This window comes from Dryobates pubescens, chromosome 4 (genome assembly GCF_014839835.1).
Source record: "Dryobates pubescens isolate bDryPub1 chromosome 4, bDryPub1.pri, whole genome shotgun sequence".
NCBI lineage: Eukaryota > Metazoa > Chordata > Aves > Piciformes > Picidae > Dryobates > Dryobates pubescens.
Genome location: NC_071615.1, coordinates 45,520,920 through 45,543,065, shown reverse-complemented (window position 1 = coordinate 45,543,065; position 22,146 = coordinate 45,520,920). Strand labels below are relative to the sequence as shown.

The 22,146-nt window shown below is 39.9% G+C and overlaps 1 protein-coding gene across 1 annotated transcript in view; it reads left to right on the top strand.

Annotated features, from left to right (window-relative positions):
• Nucleotides 1-22,146, top strand: part of ANKRD28 (ankyrin repeat domain 28) — an 84,318-nt gene that overhangs the window by 43,959 nt on the left and 18,213 nt on the right. Inside the window, exons 7-15 of the mRNA XM_009908599.2 lie at nucleotides 227-369; nucleotides 1,853-2,065; nucleotides 8,716-8,794; nucleotides 10,021-10,135; nucleotides 10,538-10,620; nucleotides 13,298-13,361; nucleotides 15,366-15,434; nucleotides 17,552-17,692; nucleotides 21,796-21,907. Of these exons, the coding sequence (XP_009906901.2) occupies nucleotides 227-369; nucleotides 1,853-2,065; nucleotides 8,716-8,794; nucleotides 10,021-10,135; nucleotides 10,538-10,620; nucleotides 13,298-13,361; nucleotides 15,366-15,434; nucleotides 17,552-17,692; nucleotides 21,796-21,907 (1,019 nt within the window). The remainder of the gene's footprint in view (nucleotides 1-226; nucleotides 370-1,852; nucleotides 2,066-8,715; nucleotides 8,795-10,020; nucleotides 10,136-10,537; nucleotides 10,621-13,297; nucleotides 13,362-15,365; nucleotides 15,435-17,551; nucleotides 17,693-21,795; nucleotides 21,908-22,146) is intronic.

The window sequence follows — 22,146 nt, the reverse complement described above, 5'->3', positions numbered from 1 at the left end:
TTGAAGAGGATATGTGGAAATGCTCTCTTCTGGAGAGTAATATTTTGTGTTGCTTTTGTAGCTCATGATACAGTTAGAACACAAGACCAACTCTTTTATTTCCCAGACTGGTTCCGAATGAATCATATTTTCATCGTGTTATAACGATTGTACAGTGACTGTGCTTGTAAACTTGTGCTGGTTAATGTAAAATGTAGCTTCCTTCTTTTTGTCTTTATTCTTTTAGGTCATATTGAAGTTGTGAAATTGCTTGTGGCCCATGGAGCTGAAGTGACGTGCAAGGACAAGAAATCATACACACCCTTACATGCTGCAGCATCTAGTGGGATGATCAGTGTAGTCAAGTATCTTCTAGATCTTGGAGTTGATGTAAGGAAGAATAGAACAAACAGACTTCTTTATTGTTTAAAATGCTCTTGTTTGTCTTGTAGCACACTTGAATTAGGGGCAGGTTGTGATACAGTGACAACAGTATTTCCAAGGATCTTCTTTCATGTGCCTTTGTTGTTACAAAACCTCATTCCTCAAGTAACTTCAGAACCTTGTCAATTTTGCACCTTTTTTTTTTTTAATCAGATTTGTGTTTAGTAGGGTTTTTTGTTGTTGTTCATTTGGTATTTCTTAGTTCAGTGGACTGGAAGTCAGGAAATAAGAATTCCATTCCCAGCTTTGCTACACAATCCTTTTTTGAACTGCAGGAAATTAAGCTCTCTTGCATCAATTGTTTGTGAAGTGTAGATGTTACTTTCTTACACCCTGAAATACTAAAAACTGAATACTGCAGTAAGGAAAGCCATATTAATATTGAAATTCAAAATAAGAGACTGTGCAGAACCTGGCACATAGGAAGTGTGTTAGCAACAAGCTGTGAAACTGTGTAAGAAATCTACATTGTGCATCTTCCAGGACTGAGAGTGCTGCTGAAGTTCTATGTTGAGTAGATCAACCTGTGCACAACAACAAATTCTGCTCCTTTGTATCCCCTGCCACCCACCATCCTTCCCCACCAAAAAAAACCCAAAAGACTTTTTGACCTCTGTTTTTGATGGAAACCCATGAATACTGTGGAGAAACCACAGAGGTCTGTGCTGGGCTTAGTCTGCACTGTCTGCAAATTGCCACGGTTGATGCTTTTCCCATATGTGTGTTCTGTCAAGTTGCTTTCTGCATACAGGAAACTGCTGTGGAGACAATTGGAGGAGGTTGGCTCACTTTTAAAGCACTCATACTCTTCCCCAGCACACAATTCTCAAAGCAGTACAGCCATAACTTCCTTTTAATTTCTGGTTTTGAAGAGCTGCAAAACACTGTGAAGTTGTCCCATGAGATTTTTAGTTGACTTAATTAAACGCTGCAATAATTGTAGAATCATAGCATTGTTGGGGTTGGAAGGGACCTCAAGGATCATCTAGTTCCAGACCCCCTGCCATGGCCAGGGACTCCTCACACTACATCAGGTTGCTCAGAGACACATCCAGCCTGGCCTTAAAAATCTCCAGGGATGAGGCTTCTACCACCTCCCTGGGCAACCTGTTCCAGTGTCTCACCACCTTCATGGGGAAGAACTTCTTCCTAACATCCAATCTGAATCTACCCATTTCTAGTTTTGTTCCATTCCCCCTAGTTCTGTCATTACCTGACACCTTCAAAAGTCCCTCCCCAGCTTTCTTCTAGGCCCCCTTCAGATAGTGGAAGGCCACAATAAGATCTTTTCGGAGCCTTCTCTTCTCCAGACACAGCCCCAATTCCCTCAGTCTGTCTCCACAGGAGCGGAGCTCCAGCCCTCTGATCATCCTCATTTTGCCTACTAATAACTAATCTTAGTGTTGGGATTGTTTTTTTTGTCTGCTAGATGAATGAACCAAATGCCTATGGAAATACTCCTCTCCATGTAGCTTGCTACAACGGACAAGATGTTGTAGTGAATGAACTGATAGACTGCGGTGCTAACGTAAATCAAATGAACGAGAAGGGCTTCACACCTTCGCACTTCGCTGCGGCATCAACACATGGAGCATTGTGTCTGGAGCTTCTGGTCTGTAATGGAGCAGATGTAAATATGAAGGTAGGTGAATCTTAATCACTCCCTTGGCTCTTAAAGATGCAGTGCATCATTATCAGTGGTAGTTTTTCAAACTCATTGTGAGGATCACGTTAGAAGTTCCCTCTGATTGCTGGAGTGCTTCTGTGGAAAGTACACAGAGAAATAAAATGAGCCCAGTATGTTGCTTCTAGGAACTTGATCTGAATCTGAAAACCTCCATGGAATATAGTAAATAGCCCAAAAGGATAAAGAAAAAAGATGACAATACTCTGCCCCTGTACTCAGCGCTGGTTAGGCCACACCTTGAGTCGTGTGTCCAGTTCTGGGGCCCTCAATTTAAGAAGGACATTGAGACTCTTGAACATGTCCAGAGAAGGGCAGCAAGGCTGGGGAGAGGTCTCAAGCAAAAGCCCTATATGGAGAGGCTGAGGGAGCTGGGGTTGTTTAGCCTGGAGAAGAGGAGGCTCAGGGGAGACCTTATTACTCTCTACAGCTTTCTTAAAGGAGGTTGTAGACAACCAGCACCAGAACAAGAGGACACAGTCTCAAGCTGCACCAGGGGAAATTTAGGCTTGAGGTGAGGAGAAAGTTCTTCACTGAGAGAGTAATTGGCCATTGGAATGTGCTGCCCAGGGAGTTGGTGGAGTCCCTATCCCTGGAGGTGTTCAAAAAAGGATTGGCTGTGGCACTTGGAGCCACGGTTTAGTTGTGATGAGGTGTTAGGTATTAGGTAATAGGTTGGACTTGATGATCTCTGAGGTCTTTTCCAACCTGGTTGATTCTATGATATTTATATGTCACAATTGCCCACATCTGTATTTCATAGTCTGTCCTTATGAGTAAGAGCAAATCATTTGGGAAAAAACAAAGCACAATAACTTATTTTTGTTCCTAATAAGCACCAATGAAATCAAGGATACTTCAGAGAAATGTGTGTCAACAGACAATTGCTGAAGCAGCTGAAGAGCTGACAGCATAAAATCCTAAAAGCTAATTAATAAGGAGGAGTTAAAAGTTAGAAATACCAATATACTTCCACTTTCTTCCCTCACTGCTCCCATGGGAGATGCTCCCTATCTGGTAATGGAAGGGGAGTTATCTCAAGGCCTCTTGGGCCTGCCTAAGGCCTAATGCCAGGAGGAGAAGGGGGAAGGGCAATCTCCGATCTGGCCAGCTGAGATTAGCCTAACAGTAAGGGGGAGGAGGGGAGAAGGAGCCCTTGGGGGTTTTGGGTGTACCCTGAGGTAGGGAGAAGGGGAGTGCTGGGAGGCTTTTAGGTATGCTTTGGGATCTCTTTTGTCACCGTGCTTGTAGCTCTCTGTAAAACACTCACTGCTTTTCCATTTAAACTTGCCATCACTTCTGCAATCCATTTATCTGAGTCTCATTTTTTCTGCCCCAATGGGAGGCAACAGAGGGTCTGCCTCAAACTGGGACATGTGTTCAGAAATATTCAGTGGCAGTATCTGGAGTCCTTACAGGTTTCATGCTGGGGGCAGTGGGAAACAGGTCTGTGGAATGAAAAGCCCAAGTGTGTTCCACTTACAAAGTGTCTAATTGCCTGTACTGTTGAAGCTGTTTGATATGGAAAAATCTTAGATGTATGTTGCTGCTCACTTCTACTTCTATTTAAACATCAAGCTCATTTAATGAAAATGTACTTGAACTCAATTGTGGAAAAATTCATCACCAAAGTGCCCTGGAGAAGACAGGAGCTGTGCTACAGGATTTATTGCTGGCTTTTCCTGAAATACTCTGGTCTCAGTTCACTTATTTTTGTTGCAAGCTTTCTGCTCTGCATAATGTCCCAGACTGGGTATGACTGAGTGTTTAGCCTTACAGGGCTGATATGTCCTACATTCCTGGAACATCATTTTCTCAGTAATGTATGTTCTGTCCTGAAAATAATCCCACAATGTTAAATACACTAATGATTATCTATGAATGTTGCTTACACAAAGGAGAACAAGAGAGAAACAAATATTACCAAGCAAAGATTTACTGTTTTCCTATATGCTGGGTTGCATGGGTTCATGACTTTGTGCCTGTTTCTTTGTACCTGTAGAAGAAAGTGGGGAGGTCTTCATTTCAAAAAGGTGTGCAGCCAGGTGGTTGTGTTATTTTGGCTATTCAAGTGCACCTTAATTGTTGGTTAGGAATCAAAATGAAACAACAAAATCCAACATTCTATTAGGGTAATTAAGCACTGTTAAAGATTACTGTAATCTTTGTTTGAACATTAAAATCTTTGTTTCACATATGGTATACACTACCTATCTACTATTAGTCAGTTATAACAGTAAGCAACCTTACTGTTTCATTTTGGCTATTCATTTTCAAGTGCACCTTAATTGTTGGTTAGGAATCAAAATGAAACAACAAAATCCAACATTCTATTAGGATAATTAAGCCCTGTTAAAGATTGCTGTAATCTTTATGTTTGAACATTAAATCTTTGTTTCACATATGGTGTACACTAACTATCTACTATTAGTTATAACAGTAAGCAACCTTACTGTTTTATTTTGGCTATTCATTTTCAAGTGCACCTTAATTGTTGGTTAGGAATCAAAATGAAACAACAAAATCCAACATTCTATTAGGATAATTAAGCACTGTTAAAGCACTGTAATCTTTATGTTTGAACATTAAATCTTTGTTTCACATATGGTATACACTAACTATCTACTATTAGTGAGTTATAACAGTAAGCAACCTTACTGTTTTATTTTGGCTATTCATTTTCAAGTGCACCTTAATTGTTGGTTAGGAATCAAAATGAAACAACAAAATCCAACATTCTATTAGGATAATTAAGCACTGTTAAAGATTGCTGTAATCTTTATGTTTGAACATTAAATCTTTGTTTCACATATGGTGTACATTAACTATCTACTATTAGTTATAACAATAAGTAACCTTTCTGTTTTATTTTGGCTATTCATTTTCAAATGCATTTTAATTAGGAATCAAAATGAAACAACAAAATCCAACATTCTATTAGGATAATTAAGCACTGTTAAAGATTGCTGCAATCTTTGAACATTAAAATCTTTGTTTCACATATGGTATACACTGTAACTATCTACTATTAGTCAGTTATAACAGTAAGTAACCTTAGAAATTGTGTAAGGAAGGGCTAGGAGCTTCAAAGTGCCTGGCAAAGTTCCTGAATTCTTTCAAGTTCATAATGTGAGTGAACTTTTGTTTAGAGCTGACAAAAGGGGTTTTAACATCAGAGATCAAATTTGTTGCCTTCCTTCCCATTGAAGTTTAAGTTATGGAATACAAAGTACAGATTTGAGGAGGTTTGTAACTTCAAAAAAAAATATTAATCCTTAGAGATTTAGTATGGGGAAAACCTAGGCTTTCCCTTCAGCTTCTTCTGAGATGACAGTCATTTTTTGCTGAACCACAGTAGTGATGAGGCTGGGAAATGCAGCCTGAAGCATATGAGAGAGCTGAGAATTTCAGCTGCAGTTTGAGAGCTTGGTAAAGGTTCAGCTGCTGAAGTTAGCCTGCTTCAGAAGAAAATGTCTTGTCCTGTGGAGTTACTAGCTTTAGCTATAGGTTGGCTGTAATTAGGATGTGTTGATTTAGTAAGTATCAGAACTGATGAGTGCAAAATCAAGCAAGTGGGGTTGTGTGGAGATTTTAAGCAACAGGCATCTCCATTGTAATTCTCTTAACAGCATTTCTGTGGATTTATACCAGCCAGTAGTGCTGAATTTGCTCTGAATGTGCTGAATTTGCTCTGAATTTACTCTTGAAGGTGTGAACAGCCTTACTTTGTGTATGAAAACATACCACTTGCGCTGTTCAAAAGCTCAAGAATTGAGGCAAGAGAAAATAATTTCCAAGTCAGATTCTGCTTGCCTGGAAAGGGCTATAAGGATAAATCTTTGATTTACTTAGAAGAACAATCCCTAAAAAAATAGCAAAGGTAAATTGAAATAGAACATGATGTCTAGTAAAGAACAGTTTGTAGAGTTAAAATGGGATGCTATTGGAGTATTCTTACTATTTATTGAAGCCAGGCTTATTCAGTTTCCAAATACTGAGGCTGAAGTTCAAATTCACTTTTAACCTTGTTACAAGATTTGGGGTTTGTCATAATTACATTGTTTGTGTAATCCAATAATTACCTCCCATGTGCAACTCTTTCTGTAATCTTAGGGGTGGCAGAGTGGGGGTGGGTGTTAATCTACGTGCAGACTATGCAGTACTTCTTAAAGCCCTTTCTGCTGTGGATGACTTAATGGGAAGATAGAAGGGAAACGCTCTTACTCTTGTTGACAGGTGGCGAGTAAGTGCTTGTGCACGTCTGTGGATGCTGGCCACATCTCAAGGGAATATGTAGCAGAAGACAATAGACACTAAAAATATGTTATATGCTTTCTATCATATCTTAACTTTTTGTAGCCTTGTCAGTGTCCATGTAATACTATAGAGCTGTGAATTCTGTTCAGTATTGCTCATTACTGCAACACTCTCTCCTCGCTATTCAGGATTTCCACGCCTGGGAGAACACTTTGAAATAAGCATGTAATGGGATGGTAATAATTGTTTTATGGGCCCCCTTGCTGCTTGGAAATTCAGTGACCTAAATAGAAAAAATAATTTAGTCCCATTGATGATAGTAGAACGTGAGAATTGTTGCTAGGGGGAGTTTGACTTGGAGGAATGCTGTGACTTAGACCCACATTTCCCCTCAGTAAGGCTCAGTAGCTTGGATACAGTTAAGATTTGAGTATATCTGAGGTGGGGGTTGGTCTCTTCTCCCAGGCAACTAGCTCCAGAACAAGAGGACACAGTCTCAAGCTGCACCAGGGGAAATTTAGGCTCGAGCTGAGGAAAAAGTTCTTCACAGAAAGAGTAATTGGCCACTGGAATGTGCTGCCTAGGGAGGTAGTGGAGGTGCTCAAAAGGGGATCGGATATGGCACTTGAAGCCATGGTTTAGTTTTCACAAGGTGTTAGATAATGGACTTGATCTCTGAGGTCTTTTCCAACCAGGTTGATTCTATGATTGACTTGATAGAGCACTTTGTGTTCTGTGTTAATTCTTTCTGCCTGGTACCAGTTGCTTTTCTTAGCAAATTTTGTGTGATTTTAAGAATTTTGTGGATAGGTTTTCTCCAGTGATAGAGGCAATCTCTGGGTGATTTCTTTCCCATTACCACACTTAGGAGTTTCACTGTGACAACAGTCATCATTAGCTCATAGTTATTCTGTTAGGTGCTGTGATCCCCTCCGATCTTGTCAAATCAGACAGCTGTATTGAACATAAAAATTTCACATCCACCTCTGTCTGAAAGGGTTTTGTGGCAGTTTGGTTCCAAAGGAAAAGGTGAGAAGACACTTGTGCACATGAGAGCAATTAGTGATACTTCAATTCATAGTGTACATTCCACAGACCATCTTTCTCTTTGTTTCTTGTGAACATTCCATACTTTCAAAGCCAGCCTTTAAAATTTAAAGGTGGGTATGTGTGTGCATCCAAGAGTGCTTTCATTTTCTATGTCACATTTTCAGTTTCATGTGTGCAGTTCTAGAAACTTTTTTCCTGTCACAAACTGTTCCCATTGCCTTTGCTAAAGTACAAGGGGGGAAAAATCATCATCTTAAAGTAAGAATAAGAGAAAGAAAATCATTTTGTAAGCACTTTGAGATTGTGTTGTGTGGTAGTTTCAGGCTGTGCCTGTAAAATTTTTCACAGATCTTGAGCAGGAAGTAGTAAAATGTAAATAAATCACTATTGTGTGTGAAAAGATAATCAAGATCATGCTAAACAATTCCATGGGAGAGATGTTGTGCCAAAACAATTCTCTTTCTTCTCGCTTCTTCGCTCTGGAGAGATATTAACTTGCTTCTCCTTGACCATGGCTGCATTGTTTTCTTGAAGTCTAACAGCAACTTTCTCTGCTCCTTTCTCCCTTCTTTTGTACAGCTTTCATTTGCTTCCACCTGAGCTGGTCTGGCAAAGTTAATGTTGGTGGGGAAATTTCAACCCGCCACATGCTGTTAAAAATTGAAATTCTCTTACATGTTAGTGTTAGCCTACTTGAAGTACACCTTTAGTGGGTGAATGACTTAAGTACACATTGGGTACCACACACAAATGTGTGGTGCTAATTAGGGTTGAGAAGTTCTGCCCTGCAGTTGCTTGTGGTTTATAAGAAATTACTTCCAAATACCACTTTCCAGAAAGGTCCATGGAACGCCTGAGCTTTTTAATGTGTTTTCTTTTAGTGTCACATGTAAACCTCTATAGAAAATACAGTGATTCTTCTTTCAAGAAACAAACTTAATTTGAAGAAGTATTGTCTTGTTTTAGGCTTGGGTGGGGGAAGAGTTGGACACAGGCTTGTTGCTGAAGTTGAGCGCTGTCATCATCCTCTCAAGAGTGATAACCCCAAAGGCACAACTTAGAGTGGACATCACCAAGTTGTCACTCACAGCTGGAAGTGTGAGCCAGTGTTTAGAATAGCTAGCCATATCATGCCAGCATCCATCTTGAAGAATTGCATAGAAACAATTCAGATGAGGGAGTGGGTGGAGAAAAGAAAGTAGAAGAACATCTTTTTCCTTCTCTTTTTCTTTTTTCCTTTCTCAGTTCTATTGGATTACTGTTCCTGGAGTACTAAACCACTGTGGGTTTTTCTTTTCCAGAGTAAAGATGGGAAAACACCTTTGCACATGACAGCAATTCATGGGAGATTTTCAAGATCTCAAACCATCATTCAAAATGGTAAAAAGGGGAAGGGACTACTTTTGTCATCAGCTTCTCAGTATCATGAATGTTTTCCTCCTCTTATATTGATAACAATGTACTGATTATTTTTTTCCTCATATCCAATAGTCAGTAGTAGCTCAGTTCATGGTAGAGCATATCTGCTCATAAAGTTTGATAAGTTACATTGAAGAACCAATTTCTGTTCAGAATGCAGAAATATATCTATTTCTGTTCCATAACCCAGGCTGCAGAAAGTTTGTCCCATATGATTTTCAGGGAGAAATTGAATGAAATTGAACAAGGGCAAGTGTAGAGTCTTGCACCTGGGAAAGAACAATCCCAGGTATCAGTATAGGTTGGGGACTGACCTGTTGGAGGGCAGTGAAAGGGGAAAGGGCCTGGGGGTCTTAGTGGATGGGAGGTTGACCATGAACCAGCGGTGTGCTCTTGTGGCCAAGAAGGCCAATGCTGTTCTGGGGTGGATTAGAAGGGTTGAGGCTAGTAGGTTGAGAGAGGTTCTCCTCCCCCTTTACTCTGCATCTGGAATATTGTGTCCAGTTCTGGGCTCCTCAGTTCAAGAAGGACTTGAAGTACTCTGTGCTTGAAAGAGTCCAGCATAGAGCCACAGAGATGATTAAGGGAGTGGAACATCTTCCCTGCGAGGAGAGACTGAGGGAGCTGGGGCTCAGTAGCTTCGAGGAGCCTGAGAGCCGACCTCATTCATGTTTAGAAAGATGTGCAGGGTGAGTGCCAAGGGGATGGAGCCAGGCTCTGCTGGGTGATGCCAAATGACAAGACAAGGAGCAATGGGTGGAAGTTGTGGCATAGGAAGTTCCATGGAAACATGAGGAAGAATTTTTTCCCTGTGAGGGTGACAGAAGACTGGAACAGGCTGCCCAGGGGGGGCTGTGGAGTCTCTCTCTTTGGAGATATTCAAGACCTGCCTGGATGTATTCCTTTGTGATGTGGTCTCGGTGATCCTGCTCTGGCAGTGGGGTTGGACTGGATGATCTTTTGAGGTCCCTTCCAGCCCCTAACTTTCTGTGATTAAGAAAATGCTTTTTCCTGTTTTGCTTGGTATTAATACCAGATACCACTGAAGGCTGGGGTTTTAAGCTGCATAGTTTTGTGGGGTTTTTTAATCCATTGTTAATTTTTCTTACATTATCATGAGTGCTGTCTTTCTAGCAAGTGTCTGTTACCAACCTGTATTCTTACTTAGTCATTACTTTTTGTTATAGGAGCTGAAATAGACTGTGAAGATAAGAATGGAAATACTCCTTTGCACATAGCAGCTAGATATGGCCATGAGCTATTAATCAACACTCTGATTACAAGCGGTGCTGACACTGCAAAGTAGGTAACTTTACTGAGATGAATGCAAGCTGAGAGAGTCTAGAAATGTATTTATTAGATGAACAAGGCTATTGGGATTTTTTAAATAGCACCTTCAACTGTAAATTGGAAATGCTTTGTGCTTTACTCTTTAAGTAGCTACTCAGTACTTTGCAATTTGTACAAAAAGAAATAGATTCCCCTTGAAGTAAAAGCTCTGGAAGTTTTAATAGGCTGTTTCACTGACTTAATGCATCCTGCTGGCTTGAAGGAAAGCATTTAATATGTGATGCTTTCCTAAGGCTCAGTATTGTAATTAGGTGGTTTGCTGAGCCCACCATGCATGTGCACTTTGGCACACAATCATGTTTGCTTTATTTTAATTGTAATGAAACTGTGATACCTGATTATGGTGTATCTTAGGCGGGGTATACATGGGATGTTTCCTCTCCATTTGGCAGCATTAAGTGGATTTTCAGACTGCTGCAGAAAGCTCCTCTCATCAGGTAGGCTACTCTTTAAAAATCTCATGGTTGCTTTGTTCTGTGTATTCTATGGTACTCTTTTGTTTGTTTGGGGTTTGTTGGTGGGTTGGTTAGGGGTTTGTTTGTTTTGTGGTTTGGTTTGGGAGGCTTTTTTGTTTGGTTTGTTTGGGTGGGTTTTTTTTTGTTATTCCATAGACTAGCTTTTAACTAAGCAATAAGTCAATGATACAGAAAAATCTTTATAGTTTGCTAATAGCTTGAGGGGGATGATTGGGGATGTTTTTTAATGGGTTGTTTGTAGTTAAAGTGAAAGCAAACTTTTACAGAAGTGATTAAAAAAAAACAAAAGTCATCCAAATTGAAGTAATGTATGTGTAAAAGTTGTGTGTCTGTGTTTTAAGTTGGCCACACAGAGGCAGGATGACTGCTTCAGACCATAATGCAATTTCCAGGAGAAAGACTAATGTTCTTTTAAATGGAGCATCATCTGTTTCACTTCCATGGTGTTTTTAGCTTAGTACAGATCAGTCTATTCCTTTCTGTTTCTGTAATGGGCACTTCATAGCTCTGAAGGCTTTATAGACTGCATTAAGAAACTCTTGCATTGGTGGGATATTGTTAATTAAACTGTGCTTTGCTTTTGTTGTTTGATTCGTCCCTGAGGTTGTAGAGGGTTATAAAGTTATTACTTTTCTTGTTGTCTGAAGTCTGCTCTGGTGTGAATTCTGAGAAAGCAGACTTGTCTGAAGGGTTGTGGAAGCTTGGTTCTACATTAATATGAAGGCACTTCATGTTTATTTTAAAACTAAAAGTGGAGGGCAAAGGGCTGGGGAAAAAGAAGAGTAAGAAGTTGCTTCCCTAGCTTTATATTGTCTGCTAAGAAGAACTAGAGGAGTATATCTGTATCTACCACTGGTAAAGTTTCCTATTTCACTCTCCTCTCATGGACAAGCTTGCAAGCATTCACTCTAGGAAAGAATTGTCCTGTAGCTGGCTATATTTCAATTGGATGCATTCAAAATGAGGAGTACTATGGCTCTTCCAGCTTTCTGACGTGGTGCTTTACTTGCCTTACTCTTACTGGAGATACAATATGGGAAAGGAATCCATGAGGAAGACTTGCAGGTGGTTTCTGTGACTTTTACATGAGCTGAGCAAACTTGGATATAAATCTAGTATGAAGCAGATAAGGACTTGAAGAGTATGTTCAGCCTTCAGATTGCTGACAGCTTACTTGTACATGCTTTTGATGTAGGGATTGGTATCTACAGGCTATGCCCTTGTGGTTTGGGGTCCTTTATGTAAATGAATAACCTCTGCTTTTTAAATTCATAAAAGCTCTGGTGAAGATCTAAAAAAAAAAAAGTTACCATCAATCTGCCTTGTCCCAGTAGTGAATGTCTACTGAAGTACTTGGTGAAATCCAAACCTAGGGAAGTAGAGAGGTATCAAAGACTGTTGTTCAAATCAGACAGGTTAATGATCTTAAATAGGTTGCTGTGTCGCACTGCCTCTTTAAATGGGAGAAGGACATAGTGGTGCAGGGGACATAGTGGCTCAAGGGAGACCTTATTGCTCTCTACAACTACCTGAAGGGAAGTTGTAGCCAGGAAGGGGTTGGTCTCTTCTCCCAGGCAAGCAGCACCAGAACAAGAGGACACAGTCTCAAGCTGCACCAGGGGAGGTTTAGGCTCGAGGTGAGGAGAAAGTTCTTCACAGAGAGTTGTTAGCCATTGGAATGTGCTGCCCAGGGAGGTGGTGGAGTCACCTTCCCTGGAGGTGTTCAAGAGGGGATTGGACGTGGCACTTGAAGCCATGGTTTAGTAGTCATGAGATCTTGGGTGACAGGTTTGATGACTTGATCTTTGAGGTCTTTTCCAACCGTATTGATTCTAGGATTCTATATAAACCTGCATTTTGGGGGATATAGAGTAGGAAAACAGTCTTAAGTAGTAGTGCACATCAGTTGTTGTTCACCACTTACTTTTGGGGGGGGGGGGGCAGAAATTAATATTACATTCTCACAGAAAAGTATCAGAACAGGTTTAATGAAGGAGCTAATTACACAAGAGCAAGACACAGAATGCAATAGCTTTCTCAAAACAGATCTGGAGCTTTGAAACCCGGTTTAATTTGGTAATCTTCATGTCAGAATAGAAGTTAGATGTAGAATTGACTAGTTAGTGACCCCAGGTAAGTTCCTTAGTTCACACAACTTGGGAAGAGAAAATGATAAATGTTCTCTAGCAGCCTCCTCTAACCAGTTCCTGTTCACAGCCTTCACTCCAGTTCAACAGAGCTCTTTCCCAGGGACTGAAGATCTAAACTAAACTCAAGGATGAAATTTAAGTAGCTTCTGCATTTAGTGATGCTGATGTCCATATTCTTAAAGTTTCTTCTTACCTTCATATATTTTATATTCCATACTAAATTACACAGAAAGGTTAGCAGGCAAAGAAGATAGGAAAGAATATGGCCTCTAGTCTCAGTGCAGCGAACTGGCTTTTTACTTTAGCCCTTTCAGATTTACTTGAATGCCTGTTCTTCAAGCTATTAGGAAGAATTTATTTCAATTTGAGTACATTTTCAGTGAACAGCTGTTAAGTTTGCTTAGTAAGTGTTTCTCTTCAGAGCAAATGAGGGCAGTTTTGTGAAAGGTGGTGTTACATAATGATTTCACAAAATACTTGGTTTGTAGGTTTTGACATTGACACGCCAGATGACTTTGGCAGGACTTGTCTTCATGCAGCTGCAGCTGGAGGGTATGTAAGAAGCATTCATGCTTTCCTACTTGCTGGTCTTTTTTGTTTAATTTTGCTGATCCTTCTTGTCCTGTTTTATTATTTCCTCTGCTTTTCCTGCCCTCTCCCCTTGGAATTTATGTAAGCATGAAAATAATTCAAAGATGGATTGGATCTACAATAAATAAATAACGTATTCGGCTCAATAAGTAATTGGAGTACAGTGTCCCAGTATCATCAGCCTTACCTTAGGTTTATATTTGGGGATGAACTGGATTCTGTTTTTAAATTCTCATGCGTGGTGATACCATTTTTAGAGTCCACAGCCTTCAAGGATGTCACACCCAGCTAAGGTCCCTGTAGCACATAAGATGGAGAGCAGCAATTTGGGGAAATACATTTTTTTTTTACCATATCCATAAGCAAAAGATCCATCTAACTAAATCTAAAGCCATAATTATATTCTAAAGCTTTGGTGGATGAAGTAGTCAGAACTACTTGCTCATCATTTGAATGTTGTGATCCATGTTGATTATTGTTATTGTAGGTTTTCTATAGCAGCTACTCAAAATTGCTTGGGAGAACTGCATAATAAATTTCTTGATAGGCTTTGTTGGACAGAAGGGACTCCATGATACTGTTATCTTTGTTTTTCTGTTGCAATGTTGCTTAAGTAATACTGTTAAGCAGTTGTGTGAGCTTGCAGCTCAGAAGGCAAATCACATCCTGGGCTGCATCAAAAGATGCATTGCCAGCAGATCCAGAGAGGTAATCCTGCCACTGCTCTGGTGAGATCTCACCTGGAGTACTGTGTACAGGCCTGGAGCCCTTGATACAAGAAGTACATGGACCTGAAGAGGGCCATGAAAATGAACAGGGGGTTGGAGCCAGCTCTGCTACAAGGACAGGCTGATGGAGCTGGGGGTTTTCAGCCTGGAGAAGAGGAGGCTCTGGGGAGACCTAATAGCAGCCTGCCAGTACCTGAAGTGGGCTACAGGAAGGATGGAGAGAGACTGTTAACAAAGGCCTGCAGTGACAGGACAAGGGGCAATGGCTTCAAACTAAAGAAGAGCAGATTTAGATTGGCTAACAGGAAGAAGTTATTTACTATGAGGGTGGTGGATCACTGGAACAGGATGCCCAGGAAGAGGTGGTTGAGGCTTCTTCCCTGGAGATACTCAAGGTGAGGCTAGACGAGGCCCTGGGCAGCCTGATTTAGTTGGGGATGTCCCTGCTGACTACAGGGAGGTTGGACTGGATGACCTTTGGAGGTCCCTTCTGGCCCAGACTGTTCTCTGATTCTAAGTCAACAGACACTTGACGGCTACATCCTTGTTGCAAGTGATTGTGATTAAATTGCTATCTCTTCCTATCAAAACACAGAACTTGTGACACATTCCCTCATTTATCTACAGTTTAGGGAAGTTACTCTAGATAGTGTTGAAACTATTAGCAGTGTTGTGCATCTATTAGAATGAACATTTTGTATTTAAAATTGATTACACTGAAAAGAAAAGTATTCTGTTGCAACTTATATATGTCTTTGGCCAGCTACATTAAAAGCTTGCCTCTGTGCTGGAATCCCTATAGCAAAAAAACATGTGACACACAGGTGTTAATGTTTGTTTGCTTTAAAGAATAGAAATGTTTATTAAACTAGGTTAATGTTTGTGTGCTTTTGTGCATGCCATTTCACAACAGTGAAATTTCTCTATGTGGACTTCAAATAACCAGTGTTCTTTTCCTGGTCTGGTTCTGCGCTTAGGAAATGTGTTATGTTAAAAAACCAGTCACAGTATGTTAAGGGCTGGAAGGGACCTCAAAAGATCATCTAGCCCAACCCCCCTGCCAGAGCAGGATCACCTACACCAGATACATTAATCAAATAAATATATTTATCAAAAATTGTGGTTGAGTTGGAAATAAGGTTTGAGATGTGTATGTGTAGCAGCTCTGATACCTGCAGAGGCCAGTATTAAGGATACAACGTTTGCAATCACAAATAATACTGCGTTAATTCAATAGGAATTTGGAGTGCCTAAATCTTCTGCTAAATACTGGTGCAGACTTCAACAAAAAGGACAGATTTGGGAGGTAAGTCATTCTAAATTTCAGCATTGTAAAAGGCTGTTGAAAGGGTTACAGGATTAGCCTGTTTCTCTGTGGGCAAGTCTTGGTGGTGAGTTAAGGATGTCTTTCGGATGCCGTGTCTCTCATAAGCCATGCTTCAGCATATGTTATCCAAAATCACAAACATAGTCTGTGTTCTGTTAAGTAGGTGTTTAGTTTTTGTTAATAGAGACTGAGTTCCATATTTGACTGATTTTTATGAACCTTTTTAGCTTATAAAAGCTCTAAAGAGTTTAAGTTGCTCCAATCCAAGGACAGACATGATGTTTTCCAGATAATGTATTAGTCACACGTAGAAATCTGTTGCTGTTTCTAATCTTTGTTGTTGAAAAAAAACAAACACCAACCCACCATTATTTTATGCTAAATGCTTCACTTTTTTCCTTTCATTGTATGTACCCTTTTCTGTTTCCTTGTTCATGCTGTGAGCTCTTGGGGAATGATATTGTTTTCTATTTTTAGTGTGGGATTATTTAAGTTCGGAACGCCTGATCTGTACTGGTGTAAAATCTCACATCACATCATGGAAAATGTGATTTTTCCAGGATGGGAATGGCAGGAGTAGGACATGAAGAAACTGTTATGGATCCAAAGTTATAGTTTGCTTTAAATAGCACGTCCATCCTTTCCTGAGAAAGGAACAACTCTTTGTCAGACATTTTGTCAATGAAAGTTGTGGGTTTCTTGGTTCGGTTTGGTGTTAAATGTGTGTTACACAAAGCAGTTATTTCACAGAATCATGGAATTGTTAGGGTTGGAAGGGACCTCAAGGATCATCTAGTTCCAACCCTCCTGCCATCCTCCAAAGGTCATTTCAGGAGAGGGAAAAGACTAAAATAGTACAAAATGAAGAGAAATGGGGGAAAAGTAATTTTGAGAGAGAGGGAAGAGGCAGGATACTTTGAGGTGCCTGACAATCTCCTGAAAATTGAGGTATTTATAGTAGCAACCTCTTTAAAAATAGAAACTTAAACTCTGACTCATCTTAATACATCTGAAATTCTATTTGAACTGGTTTATTTGGAGAATTAGGTATTTGAAGCTGGACAAAGTGTCCTCTGAAACGACACGTCAGTATTTCATGGTTTTGTGGTAAGGAAACAAGGTGCAGTGTTTGAAGTTTCCTTCCACATTACCTCTGCTATATTAGTATGGTTAAAAATTAACAAGTCAAGCTTGCCTCTTAGACAAAACATTGATCTGTTTGTTGAATATCTTGACTTGTTAATTTTCATGGGTTTTGACCTTGTTTAGCTGCTCTGCAGTTCTTAGATCTGTCCATAGTTTTCCTTGTGGCTTAATAGGGCTCCTCAGTTTAGGAAGGATGTTGACTTGCTGAAGCTTGTCCAGAGAAGGGCAACAAAGTTGGTGAGGGGCTTGGAGCACAAGCCCTATGAGGAGAGGCTGAGGGAGCTGGGGTTGCTTAGCCTGGAGAGGCAGAGACTCAGGGGTGACCTTATTGCCTTCTACAACTACCTTAAGGGAGGTTGTAGACAGGCAGAGGTTGGTCTCTTCTCCCAGGCTACCAATACCAGAACAAGAGGACACAGTCTAGGCTGCACCAGGGGAGGTTTAGGCTGGAGGTTAGGAGGAAGTTCTACACAGAGAGAGTGATTGCCCATTGGAATGGGCTGCCCAAGGAGGTGGTGGAGTCACCATCACTGGAGGTGTTCAGGAGGAGACTTGATAGGGTGCTTGGTTGCATTAGTTGATTAGGTGATGTTGGATGATAGGTTGGACACGATGATCTTGAAGTCTCTTCCAACCTGGTTTATTCTATTCTATTCTAATGTAATCTTGATTATTTTTTCTCTATATGTTTACTCAAGAGAAAATTCATATCAAACTTCACTCAATACAAACTTTGTGCATATTTGGGCTGGCAAGTAGAGCCTCTAGATACTGCTCTGCATTATTAAATGGCCCCCTGTTTAATGATACAATAACGCCTTCTTCACCACCAAAAATTGTTTAAAAAATGTAAGGAGGATTTAAGATTCATTTTATTTACTTTTTCTCTATAGATAACATTATTTTGCTGTTATTTACCATTGTACTTTTCATTTAAATGTGTACTAAAGAACTCCACTCCATTATGCTGCTGCCAATTGTAATTATCAGTGCCTGTTTGCCCTTGTGGGATCTGGAGCAAGTGTGAATGACCTTGATGAGAGGGGTTGTACACCTCTGCACTATGCAGCTGCATCAGACACAGATGGAAAGTAAGTGGCATGCTTTGTACTAAAGACTTTTCTCCTTAGAAATGTTTGGGCTGTGATATTTGTGTAAGCTCTGCCTAGCTTTTCCTGCATATTTGCCAGAGGCTTTTTGTTTTCTCTGTATTTTTCAAGTTGAAACTTGACAGTGGGGTTGTTCATTGTATTTTGAATACTTTAGGTAACAAAGTAAAATGTACTGTGACTTTTGTGTCCTATAATATAGGTGTCCTCATTCAGGAATTCATTTGGAATAGAATGTTTAATCCCACCTGCTGTTTAGTGGTCGAGCCAGTATCTTTTGTGGTGGCTGTTAATGGCAGCTGTGAGCAGTGAAGGGTCATTTTGTAGCTTAAAAATCAAATTCTGATGAAGTCTAGGGTGTTTTATGAAGGGTTTTTAATGTTGAGTGCTGTGTAGCTAGTCAGAAATACACTGTAAAACTAGACAACAGTAGGCTTAAGACAGAATAGAAATGAAGTTGGTGTTTTAAGTTGAGGTGCTTTATCCATCTGGTGTTTGATTAAATTATTTATCATTGGTGTTACAACTCCACCACTTATTTTTGTGATAGCAAATTTGTGTGAAGTAGTTGCCCTTTCATTAATTATTACTTTATTAATGAAATGCACCCAGACACTTTGATCAAACCAGAAATACTTTTTGTGCATGTTTGTTTTTTAACTAATGGTTATATTTAATACAGTCTATTAATGGCTTAAATACTTCCTTGGAAAGATTATGTGGATAGCACAAAACTGATGAATTTACTGAAGCTCCACACATGGTGAATGTTGAGGAGACATGAGAAGAGTGCCCCTTGCATTTGCACACACTCACATGCACAGGTCAGAAGCAGCTGGTGTGCAGCACTGCATTTAAATGCATGCAGTGGCACCTTCTCTGGAAATGAATACTGCTTACTGCCATATCAGCCTGCTTTAATGCAGCACCTTTTAAAAGGTGAGATAGCAGTAGGAATAAGGTGGCATATAACTTACAGATTGGGTTCTGAAGGATAAATAAAGAATGCTTTGGCCATTTAACTGATATTTAAAGTGTGTGCCCTTTTTATTTTAAAGCCAAATCTCAAAATTGAATTGTGGCTTGTTAGAAATGCTTTCAATTCCTACTGGAGTCTGCTGAGATAATTTTGCTTTAATTGCCCTCTCACAAGTTGAGCCAGGATTAATTTTAGCTTCACAGTTGCTCTGAAAACCTCCAAACTATAATGGTTCTTCAGATGACATCGTTTTGCCATCTGTCTTATAAAAGGCAGAAGTAAGAATGGTGATGGCAATGCTGCAGAACTTTGGGAGGGAACTCCAAGAGTCATTTCTGGAAGCTACTTGATATTGCCTTGCTGATTAAGAGTTGGCTCTCTGGAACAGAAGCTACAAAGCAGAATGGCCTAAGGAGAAGCTTTTTATATTGGTGTAGCAAGATGATTAGTAACAGCTGGAAAACCAGTACTACTCAGCTCCTATTCAAGATGGAAATGAAGCTAAAAATGATTACTGAATTGGAATATAAAGGTTGGGGGGTGGGGGGGGTGTCAGAAAATTATCTGTATAGAAATTCCACTGATATTTATTTTATAGTCTTTGTTCAGGCATTTATCTTCTGGTTTGTTCCTATTTGGAAATGTGTCTTCTGATCTGGAGCAAACATCAGGAAGCCTCATTTTGAGAGGCTAGAGATGCAAGCAGGATTGCAGAATGAGATAAACTAAGCAGCATCTTATGGAGAGAAAAAGCTACACTTCTGTCTATTAAATAGCAATAACATAGAAACAGACCAACAGATGAATGGGAAATTAATTTGTGTGAACTTTCAGAAAGTTTGATTAATCTCCTCTTAAAGAGGATTGTCCTGCTGAGGACACTTAAGTATGCAAAAGATGCAAAGTGAATATCTTTTCTGAATGAGAAGAAATGGCAAAGATAATGATTCCTTTTTCATTGGAGAGAATGGGCACTCAAGGATTTTTAGTGAACTTTGCTTCCAGCAGTGTATTCAGTGTATTGTGGGGTTTGAGAGCACCCAAGTATAGAAAGCACACAAATGTAGCAATTTAAATAGTCAAGGCCAATGATGTTTAACATTTGTTAATGAGCCATGCATGTTAATACAAAATCATTGATTCAAATAGAAATGTAAGTAGCCAAGGCCAATGATGTTTAGCATTTATTTATGAGCCACACATGCTAATGCAAAACCATTGATTAACCTTAGCAAAGAAATTTAGATGATTAGACAGAAAAAAAAAATGCATTTGAAGGACAGTAATTCTCAGTGGGACAAATGGACTTGGTTTTGGATTCTCAGAAACCTCATTCCATTTCAGTTCAAGTACACAAAAGCACAGTTGCCATTAATGAAATACAGGCATCTGTCCACTGGGCAAATAAAGCACGTATCATCTGGCTAAAAATATGGATGTGCTTTCAGGTAGCTTTTTATTAGGTACATTGAGCCAGTGAAGTTGCTGACATACTGTGTTTCACATGTTAGTGTTTAAAATTGGAGAATTTTTACCTTTTTCACTACCTACTGAAGTCCTGCTCTCCTCTGTGCTGGGCACAAAATGATGAACGTGAGAGTGCACCTTGGTATTGCTCCTGTTCCTTTCAACTGTGTAATGAGGCAGAGTACTTTGTAATTAGATGCTTCCTTGCACATGTTTTTTCTTGTAGCTTTTTGCCCCTTGCCCTTGACCCAGTAAAGCTATGTGTGGAAATGTGTTTCCATTTCATCACAGCTGGTACTGGATCTCATTCAGATGATGAACTTGCGCTGTTCCATCTGCTGAGTCCAGGCCTTTTCTTGAAAGAACTTAGAGAATTGTGATGTGGCAGGGTCATGCTGTCTTCCCTCAGGAGGTGGCTGCTTATGGAGGATTTCTGCCTGTATTTTTCCAAGGTTTGAATGTTCTCCAGGGTTTTGAATGATGAAGTGTCTACACATAATGATGTTGATCAGAGGTCATGTTAGGATTCTTTCCTCCCTAATTTAAGTCTGCTGCATTCTGCTGCAAGTTTTTCCACATACTATCACAGCATAGCTGTATCAGGCAACTACAAATGTTAACATTTCCTTTAACTTTCTACCAAACAATATTCTAGGAGATCTCAGTGGCAACCCAATGGCATATTGTCAGTGCATCCAACTATCCCATTTATCACTACTGATAATGGTAACCTGTTAGGCCCTCAGATAAACTGTGCTAAGGCAGAAAGATTCCAAACTGGATTTGAAAAGATAATCTACTTTTTTGGCTTCACATGCATTTTGTTTAACTGATAAAGAAGTATTTCATAATCCCAGAGAGAAGAAGGGATAGCATTCTGTGGTAAACTTCAAGAAACCAAGTGGTTTCACCAGCAAGTTCAAGGTCATGATGGTGACTTTGAAATGTTTCTGAAATTACAGACAACAGAAAAGTATGAATAAATAGGTTTACTGGTTGGAATTGTTCAGTGTGCATGCATGGATTCTGTTTAAGATAAACAGAGAGACAGCACTGACTTTAATATACCCTGGTATTCATCCTCCTGGCTGAATGTCTTTGGTTGAAAGTGTGCTGAACATGTTTTGCCTCAAATTTGTGAGCCTAGAAGTCTGCTAACAATTAAGTGTGTTTATTAAATAAATAAAGCAGTAAATGAGTGTCTGTTGTTGGAAGTGTGTATGTGTGTGACTCTTGGATGCATACAATGAAGAACTTGGCTGGTGGTTCTCTTCCATATTAAGTAGAGGAGAGTGTACTGATACAGACAAACACACCAAAGTAATAACCATTTATACTAACAAAGCTAACTGTATCAGCCAGGAGGAGAATACCCATGAAATACTAGTCTTAACCAAGTCAGATATTTCAGAGGATGCATGGTGTCTGCACAGAAGGATGCTGTCAGTTTGGAAGTTTTGTGACTGACCTGAGCGCTCGGTGTAACGGGTTAGATGTTCTCTAGTCCTAGCCAATATCATACATTAGGTCTGCGATTCCTGTGTGCTCTGTTCTGCTTAATAATTGGATTGGAGCAATGTATCACTTAAAGTTGAAATTCAACATTTGGATACATGGTTGCATGTGTTAATTTAACTAGGTGCCTGGAATACCTGCTAAGAAACGATGCCAATCCAGGGATCCGAGACAAACAAGGATACAACGCGGTTCATTATTCAGCTGCTTACGGTCACCGCTTATGTCTGGAACTGGTAAGAAAACCCATCACAAATGAAAGCTGTAACAGCTGCTCTTACAGAGAGCATCTGTGGTGCAGATCTACCTTGATTCTTCACCTGTAAACTAGGCCACCAGTAGGTTTCAGCCCCTCTGAGGATAAATATTTAAGGAACTGGTAGTCTTAAAACAGAGGCAAGATGAGTAGCTAAGGTGCTGGCTTAAGAAGATAATACATTCTGAGATAGAGACAGCTGGTTGAGGATCATAGAAT